The sequence below is a fragment of the Trichechus manatus genome, unplaced genomic scaffold (assembly GCF_000243295.1).
Source record: "Trichechus manatus latirostris isolate Lorelei unplaced genomic scaffold, TriManLat1.0 scaffold00143, whole genome shotgun sequence".
Classification (NCBI taxonomy): Eukaryota; Metazoa; Chordata; class Mammalia; order Sirenia; family Trichechidae; genus Trichechus; species Trichechus manatus.
In genome coordinates this window covers 2155568-2181840 of record NW_004444079.1, presented here as the reverse complement: position 1 = coordinate 2181840, position 26273 = coordinate 2155568, and the positions used below count along the sequence as shown (strand labels likewise).

The 26273-nt window shown below is 52.7% G+C and overlaps 1 protein-coding gene across 3 annotated transcripts; it reads right to left on the bottom strand.

Annotated features, from left to right (window-relative positions):
• Positions 1-537: 537 nt before the first annotated feature.
• Positions 538-26014, bottom strand: USP2 (ubiquitin specific peptidase 2). 3 transcript variants are annotated; one of them, XM_004385620.1, is made up of 13 exons: positions 25832-26014; positions 16492-17300; positions 4322-4372; positions 3720-3843; positions 3180-3291; positions 2971-3081; positions 2540-2604; positions 2232-2335; positions 2069-2149; positions 1851-1929; positions 1519-1626; positions 1196-1316; positions 777-929 (listed from the first exon to the last, which is right to left on the bottom strand). In XM_004385620.1, the coding sequence occupies exons 2-13, from the start codon at positions 17257-17259 to the stop codon at positions 842-844; spliced, it is 1812 nt and encodes a 603-aa protein (XP_004385677.1). In that variant the 5' UTR covers positions 17260-17300; positions 25832-26014; the 3' UTR covers positions 777-841. The 3 variants fall into 3 exon arrangements, with proteins under 3 accessions (XP_004385678.1, XP_004385677.1, XP_004385679.1); XM_004385621.1 differs by lacking the exons at positions 16492-17300; positions 25832-26014 and adding an exon at positions 7968-8340 and having other exon boundaries at positions 538-929; XM_004385622.1 differs by lacking the exons at positions 16492-17300; positions 25832-26014 and adding an exon at positions 7860-7879 and having other exon boundaries at positions 842-929; positions 4322-4376.
• Positions 26015-26273: the final 259 nt, after the last annotated feature.

Below are 26273 nucleotides of genomic sequence, written 5' to 3'. Positions count from 1 at the left end.
GGCAACTAGATTCCATCTAAAACATTCAAAACAAAACAAAACAAAAAAACCAAAAACCGTGTTAGATCCCAGGTCTACCGTGGCTGTGCTTGGGGCCTGGCCAACGCCCACCTAGCACCACTGGGGGCTAGCATTAGAAAAGCTGTATCTGAAGGATTAAAAAAAAAAAAAGACCAGCACAACATCCCAGCTGTGAAGAGGTGTGAAGGAGAGCATCTCCAGTCTGAGAACTTCAGTTATGGTAATAAAAAAAAAAGTTGGACTTTTAAAAACCAAAGAGCTTGTTTCAGAGATGTCCCCTAGTCTGTCCCCCTGGAGTCAGCAGCGTTAAGAGGGCTCTTGGCTCATGTGTGTTTTTCTTGCTTCTGGACCAGTAAGCACTGTCCAGGTGAAGACTGGCACTGGGCTGTTCCAGCGGAAGCCAGCATTTCCAGGCAGCAATCCTCCCGTTACGCTCCAGAGGGCGCTGTCTTCTCAGGAGGCGCAGGAACTGGAGACTACAGCGGGCGGACGAGGATCTTCTCCCCATAGACCGCTGTTGTTTATTACACACAGGAAAAACCACAAGCTTAAACAGTGACAATAAGAGAAGCCGAGGGAGCGCAGTGCTGACTCTGGTCTCCGCGTCCGTCCTGTTGATCTTCCCCACCAGGCCATGGCTCAGGAGCACCTGGCTCCTTGCTCCAACCCTGACCAGGCCGTATCAACTCCTGCTCGGCAGCTTTATCTTAGTTTATTTCTCTCATTTGTTTTTTTTTTTTTTTTTTTTTTTGATCTTTTTAAAAAACTTGGGGTGTGGGGCGACCACGGGGGAGGGTGAAAGGGATGTAGCTCCTTGCTGCTACATACGGGAGGGTGGACTGGCCAGTTCGTAGAAGAGCAAGTAGGCGTCGCTGGTGCGCACTTGGCTGGAGAACATAGGCGTGACGCTGTGGAGAGAGCAGGGTACAGTCAGAGCCCTGGTGAGAGGAGGTCATTGGGGGCACAGCCAAGTGGGCTTTAACCTCTCTACTGTACACCCAAAGCCACACTCTCTGGTTATCTTTTAGAGATTCGTCAAATGGGCAGGAGACTCATACATGTGACATAGCTTTTTGGGTCTGACCTTTTCTGTCTAGTCAAGGTAGAAGCCAGAGAGCTAGGCAAGGTACAGGTGTCTGACAGCCAGGTGGCCTGCCCAATACTTCTCTCTCACCTGGAGTCATTGAAAGTGTGCCATTCGCCTGTCACTGGACTCCGGCAGTAGGCTGTATAATGGCCACCCATGGTGGTTCCGGAGTGATTGGACACAGCATACAGGTTGTAAACAGCATGGTCTGAGGAGGAAATACAAGGTTTTAAGCCTCTGAGGCATTCGTTGCCCTTACATCCCTTCCCTCCTGCCTGACTCCAAATCTTTCCTTAACTCACTCTTTCACAGCTTCCCTCTACTTCTCTGCCTCCCACCTGTATCTGAGACACACGTCCCTGGCTCCTTTTTCTCCTGCCGTCTCTCCTTCCTGCTGAAAAAATACTCACTGGTGTTTTCAGAGGCAAATTCTCTCAAATCCAGGTCTCTTAGTGGGAAATTCACAAATGTTGTGAGCTTGCTGGTTCGTATCCTGGATTCTGAGAACCGCTTCAGATCTGGTATTGTTGTGAGTCAAGGACAAACAGGGCAGCAAGCACAGAGGCAAGCTAAATGAGGTGAGAATCCCAAACGGGCAACTGCACTTCTGAGGAAGCAAACAATAAGAGAAAAATCTATCGGGTTTCATTTTTCCCTACTCTGTTCACCCTCACCGTCGGGCCCCTTGTCATCAGTCAACCTCCAAGGTCCAGATTACTGCGCTGATGAATCATAAGGATACGGAGCACCAAGATCTTTGGGAACCTCTGGATGGAGAACTTCTTTATACATCGTTTTCTGGCTCGGCAGCGACAACATGTCTGAAAGACAAGACAAACAGAGCTAGAAAGGACCTGTGGGATACGTCAACAGGGCCCGAACGCAGCAACTCCTGGGCTGGATCTGCAGTATCAGCACCTTCCCCAGAGGGGCCCTACTACGGATGGAAGGGCGACTTACTGGCTTTTCATCTCCATCAAGCACATCCTCTTTGGTGAAGAGCCTCATGCAGTCCATTAATGTCACCTCAGGGTAACCTCGCTGGGAGCCAAAAAAAGTAAAGGTCAGAGACATGAAAGGCTAGGAGTGTGAGTTTCAAAAGTGGGGCAACAGGGGTACATACCTTAGCAATGGGCAGTGAGAGGTCCCAGAAGGGATCAAAGACTGTTGAACAGTAATTACAATCAGTACACGTCAGGGAGCTCTTTAGCTGTCCAACAAAGAGATCTGGGGAAGAGACGGACATGAAATGCTTAAACAGGGAGGCGCACACATGGTCTTCTGCATGGTGTCTTCTTTCCCTGTTGTTGGGCAGTGGGCAAAAACAGTGTGCCCTGGAGAATGACTCTTAGGGCTTTTCATGCTCTTCTCAGGCAAAGGCAGGTAACAGTGAAAGTAGGCATTCCCGACATCCCCCATCCATGCACTTACCCCCAATCCGACTGTCTTCCCGTTCTAGGTATTTCCTCCACATCTGTCTCCCTTTCTCATCATCACTAGGAACCACAGAGAGGAAGACAATTGGGTCAGAGAACAAACCATAACAACTTTAAAGGTCTGTCAATCTAGATCCTTAACATTCAAAAGTAGGCCTGATTCTCCCCAAATCATTATCCTCAAAACAAACAAAAAACCAAACCCAATGCTGTTGAGTTGACTCTGACTCATAGTGACCCTACAGGACAGAGCAGAACTGCCTCACAGGGTTTCCAAGGAGCAGCTGGTGGATTCAAACTGCTGACCTTTTAGTTAGCAGATGAGCTCTTAACCACTGCTCCTCCAGGGCTCCCATTATCCCCAAAGAGGTAGGTAAGAAACTCAATTTCACAACAGTTTTACTTCCCCACATCACTCTTACTTACGGAAGATGATCGAGGTTCTCAGGGATGGACTTAGGCCTCACTGTTACTCGGTTCACCTCATTGTGGAGCCCGTCCAGAAGAAAGCGAAGGAACTCCTGAGCGTCCTGCTGACTGAGCCCAAAGAAGAGAGAGTGAGCAACGTCTCTTGTTCCAAGAGCCTACTGCTGCTGCCACCCACCCTGGGGAGGACATGTCTGCAAGGCCCTTACTTATAGCCAACGAAGCGCGGTGCGTATCTCTGGATCTGGGTCTTGAACTCAGATGGGCTCACCACATCGTTGGGGGATGATGTCCATATGGTCTGGATTAATTTTGCAAACTCTGTTTGAGGAGAGGGTAGAGGAGGGTGTGAGGGTGTGCAGGACAGGTGAGAGATTCTCTATAAGAAACTCCGAAACTAAAAACCCCACAAAAAGCACCCAAAGACAGAAAAACAGGACAGGTACATATAAAAGACAACTACTAGTACAGCAAGAGGCGTCCTGGTGGTGCAATGGTTAACTGCTCGGCTGCTAACTGAAAGGATGGCAGTTTGAACCCATCCAGCAGCTCCACGAGAGAAAAGACCTGGAGATCTGCTTCTGTAAAGATTACCGTCAAGAAAACTCTATGGAGCAGTTCTACTCTGTCACATGGGGTCGCTATAAGTTGGAATCGACGCGATGGCACCTAACAACAACAGAACAGCAAGAGTAGAGTGGAAAAAGTGTCCAGCGGAAACAGGACCACGCTCACGGACAGCTCCCCACCTTCCATGAGGGCTGTGTGTACACTGCTGCTATGGCTGAGGTCTCGCATGTAGAGCCTCTGCAGGCAGTAGTCGCGTAACTCCCGGGTGTTGCTCAGGCACTGCAGAATCGAGTTCATGAAGCACTGCAAAAGATGACCTGATAATCAGTGGGGGAGACAAGAGCCCTGTCTGGCATCCCTGTTTACTTAGTACCAAAAGCTCTCTGGCTCGCTCATCCATCCCAGAAATGACTCCTCCCCCAGGCTCAAGTTCCTCTTTTCAGAAGCCACCTACTGCACAGGTGACAAAACTGCTTGTTTACTGTACAGGTGTGTGTGCAAAAGCGTGTGGGTGAATTGGACAGAAGTGGGAAGTGATGGATGTCCTTGAGGAGAAGGATCCAGGAAAGTAGCTAAGCTGACAGATAAAAGGGCAACTCCCCTTTAGCAGCGCTTCCTTTAAGGGGCAGGGATGAGACAGAGCCCAGTAACTCTGAAATACCAGACAGAATGGCAGGTACCAACTGGTCTAGAGGGTAGGGAGTCAGCTGGAGCAGGAGGGAACTCTGGTTAGAGCTCCTGGGGGTGGCCCCAGGAAAGAAGTGGGCTGGGAAGAACTCACCGTGTTCCCAAGGTTTCGAAGACCAGCCAGACCCTGGGCGCTCTTAGAATTCTGTAAGCAAAAAACATACAGTATATAAGACTGAAGACAAGGGGGCTGGGCCTGTGCTAGGCTCTCTTATGCAACTTTCTGCCACTTGGAGCCATGAGCATCAGGCCGCACGTACTATCCTCTCTACAACCTTAGTCTATGAACCCTATAGAAAAGAGGATTGAAGAACGTCTGTCATTTTCAACACACAACAAAAATACTCCTCAGGGTTCTGCTTCCTTTTACTGACTATACGATTTCCTCCCATTTTTATACTACTCTTCATTCTCTGTCATTGTGGAGACTAAAGATTAGAACTAGAGACTAGAAATTCATATATTTGGATACATAGTTGACTCCTGGCTACAGGAAATGTCAAGTCTCAAATCCAGGTGCTATCTCAAATGACCCCTAGATGTCCAACATAAGAAGCAGCTGTCATAACAGGCACTTCAAGGTCTTGAAAAGTTAAAGGACAAAACTCCTTTAACTGAGTTTAGATTCTCAGCTGAGAAAAACTCATGTCTGCCTGCATTCCAAACTGCTAGGGACAGGTGGAATTCCTTCCAGCTGAGATCAGCTTCTAAGGGCTGATTACAGGCTAGGAGAATCCTCCCTGGCTGACTCAAGTTTCAGCCAAGGCTTCAAACCAGTTAGTTCCAATTTGAACTCCTGCTGAGAATTTGTATTTCTAACAAGTTCCCTGCTGAGAATTTGCATTTCCAACCCAGATATACTGAATCAGAATCTACAGTTTAACAAGATCCCCAGGTGATTCTTATGTACAACATGTGGGAACTTGTTAGAAACTCAAATTCTCAGCAGTGGTTCGAACCAGAACAAACCATTCTAGATGCCCTCGTTTCCACATCCTGACTGGCCACTGGCTGGGAACGCATGTGATGGCAGACTGTGGTCAAGCAGAGGTAAGCGCCACCTGCTGAAGGTGCTACTCTTGCTCTTGTCCCTACTGTGGAGGCTGGTGAGGGGGTTGGAGGGAGAACAGGTGCTAGGTCAAAGACTCTGGACACTCTTTGTTAAGGTCTCTTGGCTAATCCAGAGCATACCTCCAAGGAGTCAGATAACCTTAGGACTCAAAGGGTTAAAGAAGCAGTTTGCAGATAAGTCTGCCACCCCCTCTCTCAGGGAGGGGACCTGGGAGCAGGCAACTCTGGAGCAACACTGGCTGGGGCATGCGTGGGGCCAGCTCAACCCTGATCAGAACAGGAGCCTGAAATAACTCCGCTAAAATTACTCATGCCGTGTGAGCTGACAGCCTATGAGGCTGTCAGCAGCTCAGAGCCCATGAGGTTGTCAGCTCTAGGGAGGGTGGGGTGCGGGGAGAAGCAGGCTCAGGGAGGGCTTTCTCGAGAATTCCCTTGCTGACCCCATAAGAGGATCCCTTCCCTTCCGAGTTACCGGGCCTAATACTAACAGGTGGAGAAGAAAACATATCCAGAAAAGATCTTGCAGCTTGAGAGAAAGCCTACTGGCAGCAGGTAGGGTATAAGCATCACTGAAGAACTCTCTCTGCCAGGGCTAGCAATATATGGTCCCAAACACAAAACCTGAATCTTACCTGACAGTCTGAACCCTAATGTTCCAGTAAGAGAGCCACCACAGAGATAGTTCCCTGGGACAGAGACCTTATCACCATTGTCAGGTAGACCTGGTTGGTGAAGGACCCTCACAAGGTCCAGCAAAACACTGCAGATGTCTCCATGTTACCCATTCAAAGCTAAATGTTAAAGCCTGTTCACAACAGAATACCTACTCTTAAACCTATTTTTGGCAGTGCTTTATTAGTTCTTAACCCTGTGCTTCACACAACATTTGTCTAAACAGGCTGGAGAAACAAAGCATTCTTCTACTGGTGACTATGTCAGTGTCCACCAAAGTGGACCCTCAGTTGAAACAATAGCACTAATTAGGGTGGGGGAATGGAGAAACTGGTGTCATCGTTCTACTGAGGCACTCCTGTGGTGTTTTAACACGATGCTGACACTCTTGCAGAGTGAGGGTCAAGAAGAACATGTCATCATCACCCAGGGTTACTATTCTTGAGAGCCTAACACTTCTATTGACCTGGGAGTGGGAAGATGGTGGAGGCTCCTTTAGGGAACTGCTAGGACCCTTTGTTAGTTTTTGTTCAGGGTGGTGGTCGTGCCTTTGTCTAAAATTTCCTGAACTCAAAACCACTTGCCAATTTTTAAGTGCTGTGTAAAAGGCTGCTGGATAACAGAAGTCAGGGGGTGGGAATGGAGGTTGGGAGAGTAAGAAGACTGCTTCATGCCCAGCCAGATATTCTTCTGCCATGAATAGGAAATCAGGGGCTCCAGGGAAAGTCAGCACTTTCCATTCCAGAGAGGAACAAAATGTCCCAGGAATGACCTTTCTTATGGGGGTGGGGGTGGGGGAACAATCCTACCTCAGGGCTGACAGGGAGAGAATAGAACTGGAGAAGTTGAGCGAGACCCTGCCCAGCTTGGCTTGCACTGGGAGAGAAGGAAATGACTCCAGCTGTTAGGCTGAAGCTCATGTGTAAAGGGTTGAGAAGGTTTTGACTAAGAACCTCCTTAAAATTAAGCCACCAGCAAACCTAATTTTGACTTAGTAGCAAAATTGTTCTGGAGAGTAGATGCCACCTCTCTATCAGTAAACACAGGGCATTCACCTTCCATCCAAGGAGGAGGGGGCTCGCAAAGACCTCTCTCTGGGCTAATGAGGAGGCAACATCCGGGCATAGGGGCCATAAGAAAGGCTGACTGAGGTTTGTGCCTTCACACTCAAGACTCCAGTAAAGGGCTTTCCTGCTTACTTCACCTGTGCGGTGAGGGTCAGCCATGAGTCCCGGCTGCAGCCAAGGAGCCTGGTGTGGCTCTGGCACGGGGCAGTGCACGCACTGCCAACACGGGAACTGGTGCGTGTTACATAAGACCCGTCAAGCTCTGGCCCCTTCTCCTTTCCCCAAGGGGGCAGTGCCCAGCATGTAGCCCCAGCATTACTCTGGGGTGGTGACTTCATTAGAGGGAACCATTGTCCACTTAGCAGAACTAGAGAAGGGAGGAAAGAAAAGGGAATTGCCCTGTTTCACCTCTGCAACTCCTCTGCCCTTCACAGGGTCAAGGGACCCCTGTTACCAATCCTCAGAGCCCTTTGGGAACAGTGAGAGGGGAGGCAGCCCCTTTCTGACCAGCCTTTCTCGCGGGGTTTTGGCCTTGGAGGAGTCACACCCGCAGAGTCCAGCGTGCTGCCCGTCCCCTCACACACCGAGAATAAGTCAAGGTTACGCTTTCCTGCACCTGTCCTGATAGGTACTAGGAATTAAGAGCCACCTGGTGCCGGGGTCGCGGGGGAGAAGGAGGGAGGGGAAAGGGTACTCCAGGTACTCAGAGGCTGGGACCTCAACAAGGGGAGGGGGCCGCGAGTAAGCGTGGGATCACCTGGGGAGGGGGCATTCCTTGCCGGGAGACCGTGGGAAAGGGAGGGGTGGGGGCTGGGAAGAATCCGTCCCCGAGCTGAGGGGCGCGTGGAGGGCGGGTGGGGGAAGCGTCCCGGGGAGGAGGCGGGTCCCCGGGTCGGCGGCGTGAGGGTCCCGGCAAAGGGTCCCGCGTACCTTGGCTTTGTTGAGCAGGAGCCCCACGAAGGTGGAAAGCAGCAGGGAAGGGGAGAGAGGGGAGCGCGGCCGCAGCTCCTTGGCGAGGGCGGGAAAGGGGGCGGCGGGGGGCTCCTCGGGCAGGGTCACGGTGTACGAGGTGCGCATGCTGGGGAGCGGGCAGCGGGCTCGGCCCCACACCTAACGTTGGCTAAGGGGCACGGGGGGTCCCCGCGCGGTTCCACAGCCCGTACTCCAAGGCTGGCCAGGCCACACAGCACACAGTCCGCGGCGCCCAGCAGTAACCGCTACAGGGGGCCCGAGCGCGCGCTCCTCCGGGTGCGCGAGACCCACCAGCCTCAACCTCCCCGGTGCGCGCCGCCAACCGCCCCGGCAACCAGCTCTCGTGCTCGGGCCAACAGGCGGCCCAGCGGGCGGCTCCAGCCGCGCGACGTCAGCGCCAGGGGCGGGACCACGCCTCCGGCCACGCCCCCAGGCACGGGCGGGCGAACCCGAATGAGGCTGCCTGGCCTGCCCCGCCCCCCCCACCCTGGCGATTCCCCCAGCCCGCTGACCCCCAGCCAGGCCCGCCCTCCTCAAAGAGCTGTAGGCCCCGGGAGCGTAGACGGCAGCGCGGAGCCCGGAAGCCGGAACCAGCGTCGGGGTTGGGATTCTGGAGAAATTATCTTTAGGGCTCGCAGAGGACACATCCCCAAGAACGAGTGTCAACCGGGTGAGCGTCCTCCAGGGCAGCACGCATTTCCTAACTTTTGAGGACTGATGAAAGGTCGGTGCTCTCTTCAGGGAAAAATGCACGTACGTGCAAACTTTTGTATAGCGTTCAGGGGGTCCTAAGACCCTCTTGAAGCTCAACATCCACAAGGTCCGAGGGGGTTGACCAGCCCAGGTTAAGAAGATCATTTCCATGGCTCTGGAACTAAGCTTTCCTCCTCCCCCCAGTCCTAGTCTGGCACCAGTACCTTAACTCCCTTTTATCTAGAGCCAATGCTCGTATTTTATAAGGTACAAGAGGTCATCGTTCTTTTGGCCTCAGGAAAGAACATTTTTGGCCTTTTCTAACCAATTACTCGACTCCATCTCTGATGGAATCTCAAATTTTGACATTTTGGAAGGTGGGAGAAAGTAACAGGGCGGTGAGGAAACAGGTGCTCAGCTGATATGAGGGTGAGTGTACTACTCTGGCCCTAAGGGCAGCAATGCTTGAGGACCAGGGGGTCTTTGAGCTTTACTTCTGATGCTCCACCTCCCTCACCTATCTGCCCACAGGAATCTGCCTTAGAGAAAGTATCTTGTTTGGAGCTTGCTGGCTATTTTTAGCCAGTATTTTTAGCAGTTAAAAATACTCGGAGAGGCTGCAGTGTGTGCGGTTACTCATCTGTGGGCTCCTTCTGTTCCTCTTGGCATGCTCATCCCCACATGCACACGCGCGCTGCACGCATGACCACAGTCACGTGGGGAGAAGTCTGGGACACATGTATGGGCTGTACCTTAGGCCACCCACAAAACAGCAGCTTCGTGATGTGAGAGGGGAGCGGGGCAGTTGCCCCATGTGTTGTGGGAGGAGGGGCTGTGGGCAGGAGGTACAGGGCATTCTACTTGGCGCCAGTGTTAGGAGAGGCCATCTCCACAGTTGCTGCCCTTACCCAGACTTGGACCAAACCTGGACGCTGGACAAACTGTACCAGCCTTTTTCTCCAGGTTTCCCTCTTTCCAGCCACACCCTTTCCAAGCTAGCCCTACACTATGACAATATTTGCTCTCTTATGCCATTTTGATCCCATCACTCTTCTGCCCTGAAACAACTAGAGCGCTTGACTCTTGAGCCCAGTCCAAAAGTCACAGGTGGCCCTGTCTGTAAGGTTGTCCACAGGCTCCTTCCAGTCTCACCCCCCTCACTTTCTGTAGTAATCCCTGCTCCCAGCCAACCTGCTCTTATCCTCTGCTTTATATTTCTCACTTAAAAAACAAAATTGCCACTAATTGAGCACTTATTAAATACCGGCACCGGGCTAAGTGCTTTTTATATGTATTATCCCAGTTAATTTTCATAGTAATACAATGATGTACTATTACCTCTATTTTATAGGTGAAGATCCTTAAGCCCAGAGAGGTCAACTGACTTGCCAAGACTGCAAAGCTAATAAATGACAAATGTGGGGCTTTGAACCCACACCTGTCTTATAGCAAGACCCATGCTTTTAGTAACTAAAAAAATTCCAGGAAATTCTGGAATGCTCTTCCTGTTCCCTACCTTGTAATTCTGCTCCAAGCTCACCTCGTCCACAAAGCCTTCCCTAATTAATCCCACCCAGCTCTAAACACCCCATGACTGCATTGCCTCAGTCTGCTAACATTCTGTTTACACTGTATTAATTCATCTTAATGTGTTTATCTTCGTTTTATAAGTGTTTCTGAGATGTTTGTAAATGTTCTTAGATTGTGTGCGGCTTGTCTTGATTGTGCCATTACCCGGAAACCTCCTCAAGGGCAGGGTTGTGAATTCCCTCAGTGGGTGCTTAATAAATGGGGCTGATCTCCTCTAAAGAGGGCCAGGCTCTGTTGGGATCCTGGAAGTCCCTTGAGCCTCAGAGGATGGGGTGTGAATCTGGTTTTGCATGCTGAGTAAGCATGCTGGAGGATGGGGATGGGCACTCACTCACTGTAGCATTTGGCCATCTCCCTGTGACTTAGACCCAGTAATCTGAACACATCCACACCAGGACATCTTGGCATTCCGCCAGCACTTTTTCACCCTCTTCCCGGGATGCAGGTTAGGGGGAATGCTGGAAGCAGGGAGGCCCAGATGGGGAAAGCACCTGCACAGGAGCTCTTTGAGAAGTCAGGGGCAAAGGGAAACAATTCACACAGGGTCTAGTCTGGTCAGGCAGGTCTGACTGTGCAGGACACGGCCAGCCAAGAACTGTGGCTCATTTCTCCTCTACCCAAGCCCCTCTGAGCCCCTTTCTCCCCACTGCTGTTTCTGGAAGCAGGATGGGTACCAAGGCTATAGCCTTCTGGGATCCAAATCTGGCTCTGGCTCCATGACTCTGTGCCTCAAACACACAGCGCAAATCTGAGCTGGGCTGATTATTGCAGCAGAGACTGGGCTTGGTCTGTCTCCTCTGTTGGATAAATGATTTTCTTCGCCTCAAATCCTTCCTGGCACGAGATGCAGTATAAATAACTTAAAGTCAGGGTTTGCTCTGTGAGGGCCAGGCCTGAGAGCATCCCACTTTCCTGAGATCTCAGGGGGCAATTTGGTCCAGGGTTTGTCCACGCTGTCCACGTGCAGGCAAATGCTTCAAGGCCAGTGGCCCTGCTCCCAGCATGCATCTGCTGCTACCACTACAAATGGACAGACTGGTGGACTGATTGACAGATGGCAGGACTCTGGGATAAAAGCGTAGGGGTTCAGAGTCCCTGTTAGGGGCTGGGCTTGTGGATTCCTGGCTTTCAGCCCCAAGTGCACCTTGAGGAGGGAGGGTCAGTCTGCTGTACCTGCCTTAGGAAGCTCTGCTCCCCCCGCATTATGCGTTACCGGGACTCCAGGAGGTGGAAAGCTCTGTACTCCTTTGAGCCCCAGGGCAGTCTGGTCTGAACCAGCTGGATTCCAGAGGCCCACACACTTCCCTTCTCCCAGGGGTGCAAGTTTTATGCATCCACTGAGGTGAGAGAGTAGAAAGGGGTCACTTGCACGGCTGTGAGTTCTGAACATGGTGTTCATTTCGGAAGCCTATGGTCAGTGGAGCGGCTCCCCCACGGGGAGAGAACACTGTTCCAGGCTTAGATTAACTTCTGCCTTGCTGAGCCCTGCCTCAGCATGACATTAATTCATTAAGACGTCCTGGAGGGGTGGGGATGGGGGAGGCACCAGGGAAGATGGAACTCGGCACTGACTGAGAAACCGAGCCTAGGTCAGGCAGCACCAAGGCCACCCAGCCAGGTGGCCGGTCTTTAAGGGATGGAGGCATCAGCGTTGTGCTGGCTCTAACCACAGACCACAACGACTGCTCTTTCCTTTTCAGCAGCTAGTACTAGTGGGCCACGGGACCCCTCTGGCTGAAGGTCTCCTCTGAGTGACCTTCCCGTACTGTCAACTCAGGTTCAAACCCTCAGGAAGCTCCATCTCCTCGGATGGCTAAGTAAGGGGAGGGCAGATTGGATGAGGACAGGCCCCAGGGTCTCAGGCTGCCAGGCTGGACAAACAAGACAGATGCAGTTCAATGCGGCTGAGCAAATGGAGTGAGAAGGTAAAGGACAATAGAGGAAGGTCACACTTTTCACCCAGGAGCTCTTAGGCAACCTCTGCTGTCCTCAGCTCGGGTTCTTTGGAGTACCAAACTTCCCCACTCTCACTGCAGGGCAGCTTTCAAGTCCAAAGTCCCACCCCAGAAAAGTCACATGACCTCAGCTTATATAATCTCCCTTTCACTAAACAGCTGGAACTCCAGGCCTGGGGAGATGAGTCAGCAGCCCCAGTGGCACATAGGGCCCAGGTACCCTGAGCTCCCAGACCCTTTGGTCCTAGAAACAGGTTGCAGAGCAGGGGGCAAGGGAGTGGAAGAGACTGTGTAGGGGTGGGAGCAGGTGCCCAGCCTGGTGACTGTGCTCTGGAGGGCCCTGGGCCAACCCCTGGCTCTTCCTGGGGAAAGGAGAGGTGGCCTGGGCAGGGCGCGGCAGGGCAGGGCTGAGGCCAGCAGGCAGGATGCCAGGGCTGGGGAGGGAGCAGCTGGAGCGGAGGAGGCTTAGGAGGATTGTAGGGGTTAAAGCACAGCCCTGGCAGGGCTCAGTGGGAACAGCTTGTCCTTCCATAGGCACTGGGAACAGGAGAGGTGGGGTGGAGGGAGTGAGATGATGGGGGTTGGGTACTCGTGCTCCTGGCCCTCTGTAGGGCCAAGCCACCTGGGCTGGCTTGGAGTCCCCACGGGGGTAGTGACAGCTTTTTTGCCACCAGTTCTGGATCATCACGTCCCTCCTCTCTCATCTGTCTGCGTTTTAAGCGGGAGGTGGAGGCTCAGGGCAGGCCCTCATTATCCTAGTGCTGAGTGCGCCCCTCACAGACCAACCTGTGTTTTCTAGGTGCTTATGCAAGCATGGGGGAGGGTATTTAGAATTCATGCCCCCTCCCCCGGTTCTTAACACATGCTCAGCTGAGTCTGTGTTAGTCCAGGTTCATGTTGGCTGTTAGTATTAATGAGGGAAATTGAGTCTAGTTAGAACTGTTCTACTTGCTGGTCAGAGCCTGCTTTGGACTTCTCTTTATTAAGAGTGTCAGCTGCCGTTCAAGTCAGCTACCCCTGAGAGCCCTCTGAGCCAGGCTGCCCTGAGGGACCCCAGAGGAGTCAGACCCCATTAGACCCCGCCACACTTTCTGGCCTCTGTTCCTCCCACAGGGCAGCCCCTCCCCACTCTCATCACCTCTCACATCTGACCTGCCAAATACCCCTTGTCTAGCCTTTCCTTTTTTCTTTTAAATTGAAACTAACTATTCTATAGTTTTTACTGGCTTCGGGTTCATCCACATCTATTATTTGCTTTGAGTCTCACAACATCCCTGTGAAGTAAGTGGGCAGGGCAGGCACGATCCCTCCCTTTTATAGATGAGGAAATACAGTTCAGATGATAGATGTGTGAGGTTAAAGAGGCATACTGTTCCAATGGTCACAAGCGGCCCGTCCCAGCCTCGGATGACCTTTCTGTTCTCTCACCCCATGACACTTAACATCACCCAGGGCGACCTCTTCTTGCAGCCATTTAAGACCTTATTTCCCCAAATTGATTGTGAACACACTGGCTCACACATTTCTTGCCTCCCGTGGCACCTGGAAGGGTTCAAGGAGAGCTAACATTTATCAAGCGCTGACTGTGTGCCAGGCATTTTCACATACATTGCCTTTTGATTCCTCATGATAGATAATCTGCGAAGGGGGAACTGTTAAACCTCTCTCATAAAAAAAAAGCAAACCAAACCCATTGCCTTCGAGTCGATTCTGACTCATAATGAGACTATAGGAGAGAATAGAACTGCCCTATAGGGTTTCCAAGGCTGACTGCCACATCTCTCTCCCACAGAATGGCTGGTGGGTTTGAACCAGCAACCTTCTGGTTAGCAGGTGAGTGCTTTAACCACTGTGCCACCAGGACTCCTTGCTCTCATTGCAGAGGAGGAAACGGGTTCAGAGGTTAATGAGCTTATGAGGTCACACTGTTAGTAAGCTGAGCACCATAAATGAGTGAATAAGAAGGGAAGATCCCAAATGGAGATGTGAAAAGAAACTGGACCCTGCTTTAAAAATAATGGTCCAGGTCCCAGAACAGGCTTGTTCTTGCCTTGGCAAGATGCAGCCAGCTCCAGGAAGTGAGAGTGAGAGTGGCAAGGAGAGAGGTGGGAAGGTTAAAGAAGGATCTCCCAACATTGACCCATGAGAGCCCTCTCCCGGCTGTATTTCCTTGAACTTGAGCTCAGTTGAAAACTAGTTCAATGGCAGGGGCGTTACTAGCCGTTTAAGTGTGCTGTTAGTTGCCTCAGGATGGGAGGGAGGGTTGTTAATTGCCTGAGGCTGAGTTTGCCCCAGGGCCACCTGTCACTCCTCTGCAGTGCTCTCTCAAGACAGCAAAACTGCCTTCACCCTGGCCCAGAATGGGGTGGAGGTGGAGCCAGGGTGTCCCCCTGTGGAAGACTCTACAGAGGTTGGGATATGCTTGTGGAGAGGAGGTGGAGAGCATTCTAATGGAGTCTGACCAGTAGTAAAGGAGGAGACGCCCCCACCATACACACACACACACACACACACACACACACACACACACACGCACGCACACCGCCCCCCCCCCCACGATTGAGGCTGAGGATGGGTCTGAAGCTTAGTCTGTAGAGAGGAGGTTTTCAAACCTTGGTATGTATCAAGATCACCCAAAGAGCTTGTTAAAAGGGCTGATTTCCAGGCTCTATCCCTAGAGTCTGATTCAAGGGGGGTGAGGGTTGGGGTGGGGGGCGCTGTTAAGTTGTGCAGGTGATTCTGATGCAGGCAATTTGTAGACTCCACTTTGAGTAATACTGCTTACCACCCAGAACCTTTGTCTTCTGAGCAAAGGGCCTCCAGGACCCAAGCCCTTCCAATGAGGATTACTTTCCGATTGCCGCCAGGATGAGCAACACCAGACATGTCATTTGCTACCCCAAGCACAGCACACATGCCACCAAGAACACGGTTTCCTCTCCCGTGCCAGCTCTGTCATGACATATCTCTTCTCCCACTCCTCTTCTACACTAACCCTCCAATGTAGCCAACTGCCTTGTCAGGGTCTGAATGTTCTGGGAGGCCCCAGCTTTTGTATCTCCCATGACATTTCACAAGTGGCCCAGCAAGGCCAAGACTTTCTTAAGTAATGCTATCAAAGCTGTCTTCTCGGGACTTTAATTATGACAAGCTTCCAGGTCTATGACGCTGCCCCACCCCTCGATTCTGAACCCCTACTCCATTTGTTTGGACAAGTCCCCTAAGCAGCATTTCCTGCTGTGGCATGGCTGTTGTTTCCAAAAGCAAATGCCCTAGGAATAGGGAAAGGGTACATAAAGTAATGGGGCCGACGTAACACCCAGCCCTCCTGCACATATGCTTGTTTGTCCATCTGTCCATCCATCCATCCATCCATCCATCCAACCATCCAACCATCCAACCATCCAACCATCCCACCATCCCTCCCTCCCTCCCTCCCTCTATCCCTCCATCCCATGTAGTCAGCAGGTCAGCTGAGCTCCATGCTATGTTAGGCACCTAATGGGTACACTGATAACTACAGCGAAGACAATGTGTGAGTGAGGCTGTGCCAGCCCTTGCTCAGGCTCCAGGGGAAACTCTTCCCTTATTCCAGCCCAGGCAGGGCCAGAATATAGAGGTATTGGATTGTCTACATAAAAATTCCTCCACCATTTTCTCTAAAGACGCATGATAAGAACTGCTGTCCAAACACCCTAGTCCTGAACCTGCCAGTGTTGGTCAGGGGAGAGTCCCTTGTCCCCTGATGCCTTATGTCCAAATGATAACCCTGGTCTCCAGGCTGGGGACAAAAGCCTGAACCGGTGCAGAGAGGCCCCTCTTGCCACAGGGAGCCCTGGTTGTCTGGGGGCCCCAGCATCTAGCCCAGGATAGGGCAGGGCTTACAGGGGACCCAGGCATGTTGGGTGGAAAAGGCAAGGGTAAGAATAGCAGTGTGTGTAGGGGCGCTCAGCATTCCCGAGAGCATTGCTGGATGGCCTGAGCACACAGTTCCTGAAAGGGTTTCCCAGGAGAATGGGAAATCCCCTTCCCCTGGTGCTGCCCAACAAGATCACCAGATCTACTGAGATGACGTTCCTCACTGGCCTCCTCTAGGGCTGCAGGAGCACAGCCATGAGGGTTGGGAAACAGACCTGTGCCACAGCTTATCAGTTACTTTGGGAGCCCTCTCCTCAATCCTGGCTATTCTACATCAGTAGCTCCCTCCCAAGCCCATCACCTGGGTCCCCAAGGGGTAAACTCACCATGGTATCTCGCCCTGGGGAGCTGGAGCGGCTGGACCCAGGAGTCTGGCTCTTGCCCTTCTCCCACAGAGTATAGCGGCCACTGGGTCGGTAGGTGGGGCTGAGGACTTCAGGGACTCGGGAGGGAGGAGGCTGGGTGGGCATCTGAGGTGCGCTGCCTTTGCGACCATAGTTCTCCAGGTAGTCGGCCAGGTACTCGGAGCGGCTGGCTGCCTGGTACAGGCCCTGCAGGGCACAGAGCTCCTTGCGCGTGTGGGCCAGCATGGGGCTCCGGCCAAAGTTCCCTGGGTCTATCCGGTAGCTATCTGAGGTCTGGAGGCTGGAGAAATCCCGGACCAGGTCTAAGTGGCTGTTCGATTTCTTCTGGGTCGGGGTTATCCCCTGGTCACGGGCATTCAGGTAGCTGAGGGAGTTGCTGGTCACTCCATAAGTTAATCCACTGCCCCCGCTGAGTTCACTCCCTGAAGTCCACTCAGTGCCCCAGGTCTGGCTTTCTGTCCGCTGACTACCCCTGATGTCAGGTCTCAGCAGGGGGCGGCCCCGGTCATAGTCCAGGATGGAGGAGGGGCCATAGGTACGGGGTCGGGTGAGGAAGCCGGAGGGGGGGCCCGGCTTGAAACCAAGCTTCTCCTTCTCCAGGAAGGAAGCAGTGAGGTTGGCCCCATAGGAGGAGGGGGTGTAGGTGCCATAGCCCGATTTGGCATAAGGGACATCTGTGTAGCGGGCCGATTCTGTGTAGCGCTTCAGGGTAGAGGAGAGCTGGGACATCCTTCAGGGTGGTACTCAGAGGGGACTGGGAGCCTCATGGGCTGAAAGACAAGGAAAGCAGTTGTCAAAGGGCCCTGCCAGGTGTCAGACTCCTTCTGTATCTGCTCTCCATCCTCAGCTGGTCCAGAACCTTAGAACTCAACAAGGGATCACACAATCCATCTCCACAGGAGGCTGGCACACTGCTGAGAAACTCAAGTATGCATGTGTGTACATACATGCACACAGGTATTTGTGCAGGTATGCACGCAGGTATGCATGCACCCATGCATTCACACCCCAGGTGAACAAGAGAGATGAACCTGGCTTTTAGAAACCACACAGTACTTCCTGCTCACTCCAAGTATTCCCCTCAAGTACCCAGCTTGCAAGCAAGGACTGTCCTACCTCTGCAGCCCTCAAAGCCACCACGGTATTCCAACCCAAATCCCATCTGGTTCCTTTCCCCAGCTTCTCCTGAGTTGAGGGGATGCCGCTACCCTCACCTCCTGCATTGAAAATGCTAGAAATTCAAGATTTAAGGCCAGCTTCTCTCCTGTGGTCCTCCCTTCTGACTTATGTCCTGGGAGAGCAGGAATCTTTTTAGAATCACAGATCGTTTGAGCTGGAATGGCCTTAGAATCATTTGGTCAGATCCCTCGCGAGGAAAAGGCAGCTCATGAGAGGAAGTAATGAGGGAAGTGGTTGAGGTGGGGGAGGCAGCATGTTGCAAAGAGGGGGCTTGAACTCCACCTCTAGATTCCATCCCAGAGTTCTTCTCTGGACACGGATCACCTGATGGTTGGTTCTGTGGTGGGGGATGCTTGTGTGGTAGAAACCACCCTCTTCACTGAGCTAAGCCTTCTGCTGTAAAGGAGGTTAGGACCCTACAGCCTCCCATGGGTTTCCCCACAACCATCATTCCCAAATTGCTGAGGTACTTGACTTGTGCAAAGGGAGCCCCCTAGAGGCCAACATCTTGCACTGCAGGCAGTTCTCCCTGACTCCCCATTCTTGCAGCTGGGGTGGGTCTGGTGAAGGAACACAATCTATGAATGTGGCACTTAGAGAGCCCTAAGAGATCACACATCTTCACCTCTTTGTTGTACAGATGGGAAAACTGACGATGATTTGCCCAAGGTCACACAGTTGTAGAGCCTGGAATCCAGGTCTCAGATTTCCAGTCCAGAGCTCTTTCCACTTTACCTTGACTCACTCATCCCCATCAAATTTAAGCTCAGTTGGGGACCCAGAGTCCCTCCATCACCCTAAAAGTGCAGCCTTTGTCTCCAAGGAGCTAGAAGGCAAAGGTGCTTTGGAGAGGGGAGCAGAAACACAGGGAGGATTACCAGCAGGATCAGCCTCTTTGCTTGAAGGGCATCAGAGGCTCTTGTGGTGGTGGGGGGTGTTCCTGGAAGCACTGAGCTATCAGGGAAGATCTCCAGGACTCCCAGAGCGGTGTATGCAGGTACTGGTTTTGACTCTGCCCTGTGGCCCACGAGCTGGATGATTCTGCACTACTCATTTAAGCTCTCTGAGCCTCAATTTCCTCACCTGTAAAATGAGTATAATCATCATCATCATGATTCCTACCTCACAGGGCTGTTGTGAGGAATACACTCGATAATAACATGTGAAAGCACTCTACAGTGACGATGGTTATTATCTACTCCCTTGCCCCTGCCAGGCCGCCAGCTCCTCCCATGGCAGGTCTGTAATAATGTCAGGGCTGGCCAGCCTCAGACCTCAGCCCCGGGCGCCAGGCCTTCCCCTGCAGCCCCCATGATCAGCAGGCAGTGGGCAGACATCTAGCCATTCAGCAGACACTGACTTGGGCGGCCCACACCCTGCCCTAGGCCGGCAGTCCAGCTCCTTAGGGCAGAGAGGAGCTGGTGCCAAGCTCCAAATGTTTGGCAGAGAGCTTTAGAAACCCAGTCCACACAATGCTTGGGATAGGTGCGAGGTGGGAGACAACTTCCATATCAGCCCTAGAACAGCACTTCTTGACCCTGCCAGAAACCTCCAGTGTCTTCTGACCGCATGGTCCATGCTTACCATTTCCCTATTCCTGCCTGGCCCCGGGACCACTACCCTTCAGATAACGCTCCCCTGACCACCGTGCTTCCACCTCCAGCACAGCTTTTGTACCTTTTCAGGAAAAGGTAACTGGAGGAAAGGTTAGAGGGAAGCCACAAGCTTTCCTCCTATTTATTCAGCTTTTGGGGGGCACAGAGAAGGGAGACAGTGAAGTCTACGGGAGGAGGGGAGACAGAGGCACAAGGGGCGGGGAGGTATGGGCCCATGTGCTTTATTTCACTTTGGAGAACTCCATCAATAATTCAAAGTCAAAGAGACTCCAGGTCTTAGGAGGGGGGCTCTGGGACACCAGGCAGCCAATCCGATACCGGCCCCCCCTCCCCCTCACGGCATGTGCTCATGGCTCCTCCCTCTGCTCTTACCTCTCTCCCACAACAAGGCTCACAGGGAATTGGTATTCTGCAGGCAGTGCCCCAAGCCGGTGACCTCTCCTGGCCCTGCTGATGACGCAGAAGTGCTGGGGCCAAACAAGGTTTAGCAGAGAGGGGTGGACAGCCCTGGGGCAGCCTGCAAGTAGCCCTGACAAGGGATGGGTGCTGGAGGTGGAGCCACACTTCTGGCCCCTAGACCCCAGGAGGGCTCCTAAATCCCCACTCTCCGGTCTGCTCCAGTCTGCTCCAATCAGCAGGAACAGACAGACCTCCCCTTCCCCCAGCCGAGGGAAGGGAGTCATGCCATCATTAACACCCTCTGGAAGCGGCCTCACAGGCCTGACATCTGACTCACACCTCCCATGTCTGGGGAAAGGGTCCCTATAGAGGCTGAGGCCTTGAGCATGCCTATCTCCTTTCCCGACCCCCAGTTTCACTCTTGAGAATAGTCTCAGCACCTTCCAGGTGAGAAGACAGCTTGGGTCGGCACCCCTCAGCATTACCTGGCACGGGCCGTCCCTGAAGACTGCAGAATGCACCATGGGCAGGAAAGCGGGCTGGGGCCCTGGCCGGAGCCTCAGAGCCTCGCTGCGCAAGACAGGGACGGGACGGGCGCTCACATGGCTGTGAGTCTCCCTGTTGCTACAGGAACGAGCTGAACTGAATGGCCCTTTCATGGGGCAGTGGGAGGCAAGCCAATTGGCTGGGATCCCTGTCCCCGTCCCTGCCCAGTGAGGGGCCCCTGCTGCCGGGCTCCTTTCACTGTTTACTCTGAGCCAGCAAGTACAGGCATGCAGCTCCAGGTGGTACCTCCGAGGTGCCCACTACCTTGGACTACGGGGGCAGTCCACCTGCCAAGCTCCTCCCTTGGGCCATCTTCACAGGGCACCTCAGCTCTTCCCCTGTCTGTTAGAGATTCCCCATAGCTTTGCTCAGATTCTCAAGAGACATGCAGAGACACTCAGCTTCCTGCCAGGACATCTGAGCCAAGCAGTCATTACTCTGGCCAGCAGGTACTGAACACCTGTGGGCCCGGCACTGTGCTGAGTGCTTTACAAGCAGTTTCTCATTTCATCTTCTCAACAGCCTTAATATGCACTTACAGAGCCCTCCCCATGTGCCAGGCACTATTCTACAAAAACCAAACCAAACCAGTTGCCGTCTTAGGGCAACCCCATGTGTTGCAGAGTAGAACTGCACTTCATAAGGTTTTCAAGGCTATGACCTTTTGGAAACAGATTGCCAGGCCTTTCTTCTGAGGCACCTCTGGCTGGTTTCAGACCACCAACCTTTTAGTTAGCAGTCGAGCACTTAATTGTTTGTTCCACCCAGGGACCCCTGGCACTATTCTAAGCGCGCGTCATACACAGTGTCCCAAAAGCCTTTTATGCTTTAATTACTTCAGAAGGATAAATGTCTCAAACCCATAAACAACATTATTTGAAGGTTAATCATTTATATTACATTAAAATTAAATTAGAATAAAATCTGGTTTTCAAAATAAACGGATTCTTCAAAATTCACAAAACTAAATAGGCAGGAAATTTAAATAATTAAGCTTTCATATGAAGTTTTTCTGAAGTTATTAAAGCATTTGGAGCATTGTCTAGTAACTGACTTAATCCTCAGAACTTCCCCAAGCAGTAGGTTCTATTATTATACCCTTTTACAGATGAGGAAACTAGAGTTCCTGGAAGTGCTGTGGACTGCCCAATGGCAAGCTGGCAGCAGTGGCCCAGCTGGATTGGGAGCTGTGCTCTTTCCTTGAAGGCGGCGTGGGGAGGAGGCCTGCCTGCCAGTCCCCCACTTTATACTTCTCTGGCCTCTCCTGAGGCTGGGCCAGGGCTGCGGAACCTGCTGGGGTGAAGGGGGACTGCTAAGGGCCCCAGGTGTTTAGGTGGACTAGGGGGTACAGACTCCTGCAGGAGGAGCCCCTCCGATTTTCCACTGCAGGTGAATGAAAGGGAAGCCAGGTGTAACCTGAGCCCCAGAACAATACTGATCGCCAGGAGATGGTCCAGGAAGCCTCCATTTCATTGGTGGTGCCAAGCTCCTGCATGTCCCCTGGTACCAGCATCTAGCCCCAGCCCAGGGCCCTGGGTCCAAGGCCTGGATATGGACATGCCCCCCAGGTCCTACCCTCCCTGCCGCTTGGCCCACTCCCTAAGGTACCCATGCCAGGTGAGTCAGGGTTAAAATGAACATTGTTACCCTGGGCATCCAACTCTCTTGTGTCAGCCACTGTCATTTCCTGTTGCTCATGTGAAGGGCTCCCCAACCTGACCAGCCTGAGGAGGGACTTGTTCTTCAGGAATCCTAGGTGCTTCTGGCCCTGGGGGCAGAGGGCAGGTAGTGCCCCACATCCCAGCAGCCTTCATGGGCCCCTCCATTCTGCCTCAAACAGCACCTCTGTGGGCTTTCTGGGGTGAAGGCAGGCCAGCTTTTTGTGGCTTTGCCACTGCATGGATGGAGAGCCCCTAGCTCACCTTCAAGCTCATGTCAAGTTCAGAGACATGCCTAAACAGGGTTAAGTCTGTTCCCTCCTACCAGGTGCCCAGGACAGCTGAGTCAAGAGTCCCAGCCAGTCCCTCCAGGTGCCTGGAAACCTTCACAGTGGTGACCTCAGAGCCTCCCAAAGCCATTTGCTAACAACATCAGAATAAGGCAATGCTGACTGCTGACATGCCGACCTAAAGAGCAAGGTGGGCTGAGAGGAGCCTTGCTTTACTCCATCTACACTTCCCTACACTCACTCCCAGCTGCCTTGGTCGCCTGCCTGAGACACTTGCCCAGGTCACCAGCCACACAGTCTGGGCACAAGTGTCAAGTCCTGGAGGAGTGGATGAGGGATGTCCTAGCAGATGTGGAGGATGTGGGTGGAGTGGAGGATGGGGGAAGGGGATATTTGGGCTGGAACAGTCTGTCTACTCTTCTTAGCCCTGTGAGCCTCAGCTGCCCTCCCCTCCCCGCCAACCTCCAGCCTGTCTCCAGTAGCTCTCCCTGTCAGGGGCTGGCACCCAGTGACCCACCAGCTTAGTGCCTAATCCTCTTGCCTGCCTTGGCAGGGGTCATCCAAGGGAATTTTGGTCCCTCTCTGTCTCTCTGGCTCAAGAAGATTGGAGATTAGATCAAGAATCCTGACTGGTAGAGAAGAAGTGGGTGGGCCCAGGGCTGTGTATCTATAGGGTGCTTCTTAATTTGGGGTCAGAAGTGGGTGGACATCTCTACACTTCCAAGAAAAGGCAAAGAAATGGGCCTCCAGGCAGTACTGGTCTCCTTAAACTCTCTTTTCCAACCACCTCCACCCAGGCACTTTTGGGTACCCACTTTCTGGGTCCCAGTCTCCCTCCCTCCCCTTTAGGGCTTTATCTTTCCTCTGTCCTCGGCCTCCCGAGCCTTCAGCCTTGCCCACAGCACCCACCAGGCCCAGCAGGGTGGCCTCTCCCATGTTCCCCCAAACTCACTAATGTGTGCCCACTGGATGCCAAAAGAAGCTCAGATGTCAAAAGGGCAGCTACTGACCTGTGTCCTGGGGCACTGGACGGGACCTGGGGGTTCCTCCTTCCCCAGCAGGGCCGGGATGAAGTGGAGAGCCCAGAAGCTGGAGTCTGACTTGGGGCTGGGTAATCCGGAGCTCAGGTTACTGACTCTGATATATATAGTATCTTATCTGACCTCACAGAGATGGCTAGAGCAACTCACTTGCATTCCAAGCCCAGGGAGAATTAAAGGGACAGTTGCATGCCCACTTCAATGGTCTGCCTGGACAGACCAGTGCCAGGCAAGGAAGTCCTACTAGGAGCTATAAAGGGGCATTTTGAAGTGGAACCGAAGGGGGGTCAAGGGGAAACTGAGAATTGGAAAGAGGTAGAGGGGTGGGGATGGCAAAAAAATAGAGAACAAGGATTCTCTGGAGGTGTCAGTCACAGAATTAGAGAACAAGAAGAAGCCTTAGTGCTAGTCTGACTCCTTACATTTTGAGATGGAGTAGGCCTAGAGACGTAAAGCAACTTGCCCAAGGGCACACAGCTAGTGAGAGGAAGACAGGGACCTGCTCTCAGGTTTTCAGTCCAATAATCTTTCAGTACAATGGACTTCTAGACCTGTGCTTGAATTCCCATTCTTTCCCTTATTGGCTCGGTGACAATAGGGAAGTCACTTATGCTCTCTAAATTTCAGTTATTAAATCTGTAAAACAGGAATAATAATAGTAATAATAATGCTATGCCTTACAGATTTGTAAGGATTAATATTTATAAATTTCCTGGCATATAGTAAGAGTTCAATAAATGATAATAATTATTATATTGAATACACTACTTACTATAATCAGGGGTAGTATTAGTAGTAGCACTGTACCTGGTGAAACTTCCTAGGGAGAAGAGGGCCTCTAGCTATGCTTTGGGGAGTTCCAATGCCAGAGAATAGCTCCATGGTTTTTGGTCTGTGTGCCAGGGGTGGATTATCCAATAGGCGAGGTAAGCATGGTGCTTACTTTGCTTAGCAGATCATCTGTAGTGAACAATTTCACATTTTTCACCACATCAAAGATTCTGCTTCTAGCTATGGCTGGCATCTGTCTCCCAACCCCACAGCACCTTCCTGCAGAATCAAAGCCTCTTTTCAGGTTTATAATCCCCGAAAGGGGTGGATGACCCAGTAAGCAAAGTAAACCAGTGCTTATCTTACACTTACTAATATGTAGTGCACAGTTTCACATTACCCATGTTGAACTGTGCACTACAATTTAGTAAGCATAAGTAAGCTTGTGCTTACCCTGCTGTGGTGAAACCTATGTGAAATTGCACATCACACATTAGTAAGTAAGCACAAGTAAGCCCGTGCTTACCTTGCTTACTGGGTTCTCCGCCCCATCTGTGTCCCATAACTGGGGAGGACAGACGTGGCTTGCCATATTCCCAGGACGTCCAGCTCACCAAGGAGACAAGCACCAAGCCCATCTGGGCTGCTCCCCTCTTTGCCTAGAAAAACAGCTAGTGCAGCTCCCCACAGAGTGGCAAGAGAACACCTGCCCGCCCCTCTGGGCTGGTTCCACTCTACCTGTAGGAGGGTTCAAGATCCAAAGCCACGGAGCTGGGATGGGCAGGGTCGCAAGAGAAAGGAGCAGGATTCTTAGCCTCTCCGGACTTGGTGCACTTGTCTGCTCCCTGGGTGTTCCTCCTGTTTCTTGATGGCTCTCCCCGAGGACTGGGAGTACCTCAGGCAGGTGCCTCCACCCTGTCTCAGCAGAGGCTACTGACTCAGCCCCAGGTCCTGATGATGCACTCCAGAGGACGCCCTTGTCCCGGCCCTCATGCCAGCCCTCATTCCAACTCCGGGCTGGCCCGCAGCTACCGCATCAGAGGAATGGGAGATGCCTCAACCGGAACTCAAACGAAGTTTCCGTCCTCAGCTTCACAGGTCTAACTAAAACTTGGGGGATGTCCTCAGGCCTTGCCTCGAAGGTGAATAGTCCCTTCCAGAGTCTCCGACTCAGCCCCATTCTAAAAGCAGCCAGGTTAGGAGGCTGGGATGCTCCCTCCTCTGAGGAGAGCTAGCATGGGTGGACCAGGGCTGTAGGTATAAATTGCTTGCCTCGGAGCACCGAGTGCCTGATTCTGGTTTGGGACTGGTGGGAAATTCAAAGACGCCTCCTTCTGGTTTGGGATTAGTGGGAAAAACTCCTCTTCGGTTTAACAGTTGTCCCCCCTCCTCACTCTCTTGCCCCCACTTTGGCACACTGACCGGAAACAGCTCCTGGGAGCTTGACGAGAAGGTGGCCAGTGAGCAGCACGCACACGTGGGAGGGTGTTGTCAGAGTCCAGGCGTCACTCCCAGGCCACATACCACACAGGGCACACCGACCTGGACCCACTGAAGCAGCATTTCCTTAGAACACCCTGATCAGCACACAGATGGCTCTTCCTGGCACCCAGGGCTGGCAGCTGGCAGCCCCCGTCACACAACCGGTCCTCACAGCTGGAGCTCCGCCGCACCGCGGGCACTCGCCCTACATTTCTAGTGCCCCTTCTGCCACCGCTGTCGTTGACATCTCACTTTCAGAGCCTCCAACCGGCACTGACCTCCGCATCCCCCTTCCCTGATCTCCGAAAGGTGGCACGTACCTGCCTCTTGTCGGAAGATGGACGAGTCGAGCCGGGAACAAGCATGGAGCTGCGGGTGAGTCCCGGCTGGTACTGGCGCGGCAAAGTGAGCAGCAGCTGACGCAGAGGGCTCCCAGGCTTAGGCTCCTGCCCGCCTCTCCCCCACCTCCACCCGGGGCCCAGAAAGGACCTCCCCGGGAAATCGGCGCCACCCAGCGGGCAGCCGCCTCATTGCGCCCGGGCTGGCAAAGCAACGCCCCGCGCCTTCCGTCACTGAGACGCTTCATGGCTATTGGCTTGTTCCTATTGTGGCGTCAGTAGAGCCCCGCCAGGCTGGGGTCTCCCAGGCAACCAATATATACAAAAAAACCACGTGGAGGGAAAGCACCCCAGTTTGGAGGGGGTGGAGCACGAAAAGAAGTGGACTGGAAAGTGACAAGACCCGGCACCTGGAAGTTACTGG

Excerpts from the sequence above, each read along its gene's own strand:
- USP2 (XM_004385620.1), bottom strand. The coding sequence starts at position 17,259 with ATGTCCCAGCTCTCCTCTACCCTGAAGCGCTACACAGAATCGGCCCGC. Across the intron at positions 2,605-2,970 it reads GAGAACCTCGATCATCTTCC|TGATGATGAGAAAGGGAGAC; the intron begins GTAAGTAAGAGT and ends TGTGGTTCCTAG. Across the intron at positions 1,317-1,518 it reads ATTTGCCTCTGAAAACACCA|ACCATGCTGTTTACAACCTG; the intron begins GTGAGTATTTTT and ends TTTCCTCCTCAG.